Here is an 8366-nt window from a genome sequence, read left to right on the forward strand (position 1 = left end):
CAGCTAGTGCTGTGACTTTAGCCTACTTATTCACATCTTTTAAACTTATTTACTGTTTTCTCACACCAAATGCTGTGTATTACTTTTTATCTTGAAGCCCAATGTCAGATAAGATGAGATTTTTTAATAAAACATTTTGGATGTAGGATTAAATTTTCTGGCCAGCTCAGTAATCGGTAAATGTGAAACTCACTACAGTGACTGTAGCAGTGTCTTTGTGCTCTTCATTTAAGTGCTGGTTTTCCCGACCTTCCTTAGAGCTAGTTCAGTCTTCAGGAGCAGGAGCATTTAGAAAAGTTATAAAAAAACAAAATATAAACAAGAGTTGAAAGAAAATCAATAATTTTTAAAAGCACAAGCAATAGTTACACGTTATGGCTAAATGATAAAAATAATCTTGGTCAAAGCATGTGATTGACTTCCTGAACGTTTGTACAAGGTTAAGTGTTCACATATAAAGAATTCTGCACTGACCCGTGACAGGTCCTTGAATTATTTCTCTGGAAACACCTTCATACAATCTCCGCCTCTTACTTCTTCCTTAAATACCTTTTGTTTTTTTGTCAGTACATACTTTGACTTTCTTCAGTCTTACCAAGTTGAGTTTTGGTGGGTTTCCATTTTGAAAATCTGCTGTGTTGACATCTAATTTAATTTCAAGGTAAGACAAAGAGCTTTGTTTGGAGACTTTGTTGGTGACATAAGGGGGGGCTGCTGAATTACTAACCAATGTGTAGACTGACACTATGTTCTAACCCCTGCTTTCACTGTGGGACCACACAACCTTTGTTTGGCTCTGTTCATGTGATAACTTTGTCTTGTTTTCCCTACACTGACAGGAATATAAAAGGTATGTTTCTCCACAGTCTTTGTTACCTGACATTTTAAACACTTGTGTTTTCTAGTACCCTGTGGCAGTGATTGTCAAAGGTAGGAAAACAAGTTTCTCTGCTGTCTCTATATTACCTGTGTAATATAAATACAGGTTTATATCACTATAGTCTTTTATTACTAACACAAAAAAAAACCCCATAACCCTAACCCGCTGTTTACTGGGGACCCTTAGACGTTTAGCCAGCTAGGGAGAAAGTTGTCCATTTGCACGCATCCTAAACATTGACCGTATTTGTAAACAGATACCTGTTTAAAAACCTACCTCTTTTGAGAACCTAGTACCTGATCCTGTCTTTTACCAGGAGTTTTCTGACTATATTTTATTTACTCTGTTAAGACTAAAAGAATTCTGGGACTTGGATATTGACAGATGCTAGTTGACGCAGTAGTTATCCGTTTTTATTTAGAGTTAACTTCAAATATTCAAATATTTTCAAATATTGTTCAAATATTTTATATGTGTGTATGTGAAAATATAAATGAAATCTCACTGATCACACTTGTTTTCAGCACCTCATTCTCTTCATTCAACTTTCAACACTTCAATCTTGTTAAACATGGCGATCCAACCCATACAACTCTATCATGAAGCCTACATGTTCCTGATGAAAGGACTGAAAGAGCTGGACTTTCCTGGTGAAGCTGTTCCCTGTGACCTTGTGCTGACTGGAGACCGGGCCTTTCCTTTAGCAATAAACAGCAAAGGCCAGGTCCTGATGGCTGCCTCTCTCTATGGCCGTGGAAGGATTGTGGTCCTGAGCCATGAGTGCTACCTCGCCACCTTTCCTGCTCTGGTAGAGAATGCTCTGACCTGGCTGATGGGAGATGGATCTGACAATATGTCTGTGGGGGTCCACAAACATCTCCATGTTGTTTCTGATAACCTCACCAAATCCAGCTTCCAAACTAAAGTTGTGGAGGCCTTCAGTAACAACCTGGGCGTTGGTGTGTATGTGACAGATGCCTACAGTGTGGGTGAAGACCCGAAGGACCTGGTGGCATTTCTGAAAGCTGGAGGAGGAGTGCTGATAGGAGGTCAGGCATGGAACTGGGCTGCACATCACCCTAAAGAAAACATACATCTTAAATTTCCAGGAAATAAAGTGTCTGGTGTGGCAGGGATCTACTTTTCTGACAATTATGGCAAAGTAGAAAACCTGCCTGTCTCCCCTCAGGTCCCATTCTACTGGATGACTTTAAAGTAAGTAGAAACTTTTGACTGTGTCCCAATTTGGGATATGCAAATTTTTGTTTTATACTGAAAACTTGTCCAATCTTAAAAGCAACACAAACATTCTGGAGTCGCCCTGGATAGATACATGTCACAGAACTGTAAGACTGGTAGCATTTCATATCTGTTTTGAGGTTGTTTCACTGAGAAATACAACCAGTCAACAAAAAGTTTTTCACAATTTAATAATAAATAATTAATACTGTAAATAATAGAATTTAAAGACTAGTTACATGCTATAACTATTAACCTTTACCTTGCATGATGGTAAATATCATTTCTTCTTTAATTTAATACAGAGTTGGTAAGGACTTTCAGAATGACTTGGAGTTCTTATTGAAAGGTATTCCAGAGTTTAAACTCCAGAGTGACAGTGGACTAGTGGCTTCTGAGATTCTGGTCCATGGTCCTCTAGCCTTCCCCATTGGTACCACAAAGGATGGCCGGGCTTTTCTGGCAGGAGCCTACTATGGGAAAGGACGAGTTGTGCTGATCTCACATGAAGCACTTCTGCAAGTAGAGGTGTGGTCTTTCTTTTATTTGAACTAAGAACATACTGTAAATAAAATATTTTTCATCAAGTAAAGCAAATGCTTAAATGAAGTTACTCTAATATATTTTTCAAAACATTTTTACCATCAAGATTTCTGCTGATTTTTAATGACCACCAGATTATTTAGTGTGAAGCATTAATTAATCAATTTTGTAAAATATTACTATGTGACTGATAAATTGTCTTTCCTGGATAATTGAAATTTATTACAGACATTGGCTCCTTTTTGGAACAACGTCATACGCTGGTTGGATGAAGGTCAAACTGGGGTTGTTGGAGTTGTGCCAAAGCTTACCAACACATTTAACCTCTTCAATGAGTCAGGATTCAATTGTGCTAAGACAAAATTCAGGAAAGACCTGAGTGTGTTTGTGTGTACAGCGTACAGCGATGAACATGTGAAAGAAATCCAAGACTTTGTGGCAGAGGGAGGAGGCCTGCTGATTGGTGGACATGCCTGGCATTGGGCACAAACACACTCGGAGCAAAACCCAATGACGGGCTTTTCAGGTATAAAACAGTGTGTATTGTTTATATACATCTATTATAGTATACAGTGCTTAACGCGATACAAAAATGGTGGCAATTATACTTAAAGTAGTACTGGTGAGAAACCAATTTGCTATTATCTAATATTTTCCAGCTAAGGCTGAAACAGTTCAGGCTTAATATTTTCCTAAAATAAAGACACAGGCTTTATAGAATCACAGAGTATGAGAAAATCATGTCTCAGTTTTCTGAATATCAGATTTTGTGCATTAAAACCTATGTTTCCAGTGCCAGAATAGGATCATTAACCTAGAATATGGCCACCTCAGTCCACCACAGGTGAGATGAGCCATGTGGATCATCTTTAAATCAAACACAGAGAGGCAGAGGCCATTCTGAAAAGTGTTATTTACTACTGCTTCCTTAATATACATGCAAAAAAGTAGACCAGCTAGAAAAACTTGCACAGGCAGATGAAATAAATAGAAACTAGATTAAAATCTCAGGCAGTCAAGAAAATGATCAGACAGGACATCCAAGGTAAAGATGGAGAAATACGATATGTAATATAGTCAGAATAGTTGTATTAGTTCATTAACACAATAATCACCCTTATCCCTAAAACTTAAAATCTTGCAACAAATATCAGGTCATTTTTTTTACCTACAGGGAATAAGATCCTCAACAAAATGGGCCTGAGCTTGCTGGGGAAGTCAATTGAAAGTGGCTCATACAAAGCACCTGTGCCCAACCAGGCCACCAATGCCAACCACTTGTGCCACCTTCTACGCCGTACTGCTAGTCATGTAATCGAGGGGGAGAAACTGACAAAGTCTGAGGAGGAAGGCCTCAAAAAACTGGGTTCAGACTGTGCAAACTACTTGCAAATGAAGGCTAATGACTGGTACTCCTATTCACTGGTGTTGTCCACTCTCACTGACATATTAAAGTTGGGTATGCCACAGGTGAGCTGTGATTCAGTTAATAGCGGAGATTTCCTAAACCAATTCTATGAGTCAATATTTTGTTGTTCAAATGCTTCAATGACAAATGTGATTATTAGGCTACAGCTACAATGTTTTTTTCTGTTCTCTTTTCCTTATTTGAGTATGTTGTGTAGTTGTTCAATTGTTTATTTTTTCAAGGTGAATGAGAAAAACCTTGTAAAGAATCCCATGGACCACCTACTCCTCAGTGTGGGGACAGAGGTATTTAAGGTTTGCCCAGATCATGTTGCTCTCCTGCCCTACCTCATCAAGGATAATCCACCGAGGCCAGTTGTCCATAATCAAAAGATCAGAATCAATGCTAATACAGGTCAGACCACAATGCTGTAGAAAAATGCATGAGAATGTTATAGTGTAGTTTACAGTACTGCAGCAATCTGTGTCCCTTTACAGTGCAGCTATCTACAGATTTCATATGTGTGTGTATGTGTGTGTGTGTGTGTGTGTGTGTGTGTGTGTGTGTGTGTAGCAAAGAGTGAGTGGATCAGTACAGGACTCTACCTGTCTCCAGGTATGAAGACCTACATGATCATACCAGCAGAGATCACCAACAAAGGATGGATGGTAATCTACAAATACGTCAAGGTTTTGAAATCATATCATAGGAAATAATTATCTATCCATTATTCAAACTGCTTATCTTGTTAAGGATCACAGGGGGGTGGAGCCTATCCTAGCTGTAAATGAGCTAGAGGCAGTGAACCCTGGAATTTTCACCAGTGTATCATAAGGTCACATACAGACACTGACAACCATTTACACTGACATTTACCTGAAATCATATACAGCAGAAAAAATATGTCCATCTATTTACTATCCAAACCACTTAACCTGTTAAGGGAGAAGGATAGGGGGTGGTGGAGCCTATGTTGTCAGTGGGCAAGAGGCAGGGTCAACCAGTCTTTCATAGGTTCACATCTTGTGACTGACAACCATTTACTGTTTACTTACAATTCAGCTGTAGGAAGAAACCAAAATTGCCTGGAAAAAACTTGTGAAGCACATAAGTAGTTTGCAATTCATGGTCCTGGTCTTCAAAGCAGTCAAACATTCTCTGTCATCCTCAGATCCAGATTGGCTGTCAAACAGACATTCTGAACGCTGATGAGCTGAAAAGAGCACCGCATGTTTCTGAGCAATTTCCCATAACCTCAGAGAGGATGCAGGTGTGGAACCTCTGGGGGGGTCTTATCTACCTGGTGGCCCCACCAAATACACAAGTTAAGGGAGTAGAGGTCATAGTGGAGAAGGCTGTATCTGCACCATATTATAAATCTGGTAAGTGTCTGGTATAGTGATGTTATGTTTGCAGATCAGAATGTTTTAAATGAAGATTTTGTATGAACAAAGACACCTGAGTCGTATTTGATAGCAGTTGTTTCTAATATGTCCAAATGTCACTAGATGCTAGATGCATGTTATGAGTAGGAATGTATTAGTAAATTGGTGTTGCTAAAGCTAATCCTAGTGATCCTAGTGATTTCACAGACAACTCTAGAAAAAAAGGGGAATAAAAGGCAAACCATGAACACTTCTTGAACCTGAAACAACTATTAGAGCCAGCTCCATTCTTACACATGTTGTTTGCTTGATGTGAATGTGAAAAGTGAATTTCTGTTTTTTCCTTCAGGTGAGACAACAGCTGCTGAATGGTCCTCACTGCGCACAGCTCCTGCTCCATGGGCAGAGTTGGAGTTTGAAAATATCATCATTACTGTACCATCAGAATTTGTTCGTGGTCTATATCGCCCTGAAGAGTTGGGAGCACTGTGGGATGCCATCATGAGAAGCATTGCTGACCTGGCTGCTATTCCACAGAAATTTCCTCGCAAAGAACGAATTGTAACTGATGTGCAGATTTCAGCTGGTAAGTGTAATTGGCTGTTGTACTGTATATCAATGCATCAAAAAAAACATTTCTCTTTAATCAGCAAGACCTTCTGCAAGAGCACAGGCTAAAGTGAAACATGTTTTTTACCTGTTTTAAATGGTTTACTTGTATTCATGTACCAAATGTGGGCTCAGAACTCATCCACAATACAAACTGCTCTTATATTTCATCCAGGGTGGATGCATTCTGGTTATCCAATTATGGGACACACACCCACAGCAGCTGAACTGGTCAGTGTTGACATTGCCAAGAGTAAAGGCCTGTGGGGCCCCATCCATGAACTGGGACACAACCAACAGAGAAGCTGCTGGGAGTTCCCACCTCACACCACTGAGTGTACATGCAACCTGTGGTCAGTGTATGTGCATGAAGAGGTGCTGGGGATCAACAGGGCAAAGGTGGAGTAAATCAGTTTTATTTCTGACACCATAAGGGAAAGAAAACAAGTCTTTTTTAATCCTTTATTTGCTTTTCATTGGGATTGTATGGTTTCACAATAATCTCATTTCATCATTATCAATGCAGGCTCATCCATATATGACTTTAACAAATCGGAAGAAACGAGTAGAAGAGTACGTTAAGGGAGGAAGGAACCTCAGCAACTGGCATGTGTGGGTGGCCCTTGAGACATATATGCAGGTAGAGAAATGTTCAATATTACACTATGTATTTAATACCTTGGATCATCTTGGAGTCACTTTTCAGACAAACTAGTCTACAAAGCTCTTTTTGCCTCAGTGAGGTGTTATTGATTATACACCAGACCACACAAATGCTGGATAAAAAATGACGAGAGAAACTTGCTGTCTTTTTTTCACATTTCCATCTATTCCTGACTCCATGCAGCTCCAGGAGAGGTTTGGTTGGGATGCCTTTAAGAAGGTGTTTGCTGCCTACCATAAGATGAGCAACTTTCCCAGTGACAACAAAGGAAAGATGAACCTGTATGCTGAGACTTTCTCTCAGACTGTGGGGATGAACCTGTGCAGCTTTCTTAAGTCCTGGGGTTGGCCCATTGAAGCATCCACTGAGGAGAAACTCTCCAACCTGCCTCCCTGGACTGACCACCCCATGGTCCAGTATGGCTGAACATCAGACTGCTGAGGATTTAAAATACAGAAACTGCATTTTATTTACAGTGTGCAACTTAATCTACTGCTAACATGAAATTTTGAATCAGTACTCTCTGCTTAGCCCCTCAGGTAGTTGTAGTTAAGAATTTACAGTAAATAATAAAAACTAACCAAGCAGAAATAGTTGATTTTCTCTGATCGGCTCCCCCACTGCACCTCTCCACAGAAAGTTAATTGTATTTTGTGATGACTCCAGTCAAGGCAACAAGCCACAAAGCTCTAACAAAGAGTTTTCGCTTCTTAGTGATCCTGGTCAAACGTTAATCTCGATTTAAACTATTCCGGTTAATAATATGTTTGCAATTTTTCTGAAGTAATGATTGTCTTAACTGTTACTGGCAAAGATGCCAATAATCAATCGTGTTGACCTTTCAGTGCCTCAATTTCTTGTTTCAGTTCCTCAGTTTGTTGAATAGAGAACTGGTGAATCACTGTCAAAGTGACAAATCAAACAACTTTGCTGTTCTGTGCTGCTGTTAAAATGAAAGAAAACTGTAAAAATTATTCTGATTTTGGTTTTGTTTTATCACTATGTGATTGAGCTAATACTTCTCCACTTTTTACAGTAGAGATTTTTTAGAATTTTTTTTTTTTTACAATAAATGTAGCGTACAAAATAACAGAAAATTGTAACATCAATTCTGCTAATAAAAACACAATGTCCATATACCATATACTTTCACAGTTAGGTGGCATATGATTACAGTACATTGTCTGTTGGTGGTGCGCAGCTTATGCCTATAGTTACAGCACCCTGTGCATGTGCACAACAGCTCCTGATCGGGACTGACAGAGGAAACAGTGCAGTGAGAAAAGAGAGAAAAGAATTGTAAAAGATGAGAGGCTGCAGATGAGCTGCTCCAGCTGATCTGACACCAAAACCTCACACAGTAAAGTTTTATTTTTTGGTCTTAACACTCCTGTTATCTCTCAAAATATTCATAGGTTCATTCAATAACAACAAAGGAGGGGACATTGTAGTTCTCTATAGTTTTATAATAAATACATCACATCCTCATCTGAGCAATAAATGCAGAAAATTGTAACTTATTAACCAAACAGTGATTACTGAAGGAAGCACGCTATAGTAAGGAAAACTGATAATATATTTAAAAATGTTGTATTCCTTATTCCACTGAATCGGCAATATGTCACACATACAGCCATA

At 39.1% G+C, this 8366-nt stretch overlaps 1 protein-coding gene across 1 annotated transcript; it reads left to right on the forward strand.

Annotated features, from left to right (window-relative positions):
• The first annotated feature begins 876 nt into the window (after window positions 1–876).
• Window positions 877–7968, forward strand: LOC137128697 (TRPM8 channel-associated factor homolog). The gene is made up of 12 exons (XM_067507132.1): window positions 877–930; window positions 1405–2095; window positions 2425–2647; window positions 2891–3188; window positions 3837–4132; window positions 4313–4500; window positions 4651–4738; window positions 5242–5452; window positions 5805–6041; window positions 6240–6463; window positions 6591–6704; window positions 6912–7968. The coding sequence occupies exons 2-12, from the start codon at window positions 1452–1454 to the stop codon at window positions 7152–7154; spliced, it is 2766 nt and encodes a 921-aa protein (XP_067363233.1). The 5' UTR covers window positions 877–930; window positions 1405–1451; the 3' UTR covers window positions 7155–7968.
• Window positions 7969–8366: the final 398 nt, after the last annotated feature.

This window comes from Channa argus, chromosome 6 (genome assembly GCF_033026475.1).
Source record: "Channa argus isolate prfri chromosome 6, Channa argus male v1.0, whole genome shotgun sequence".
NCBI lineage: Eukaryota > Metazoa > Chordata > Actinopteri > Anabantiformes > Channidae > Channa > Channa argus.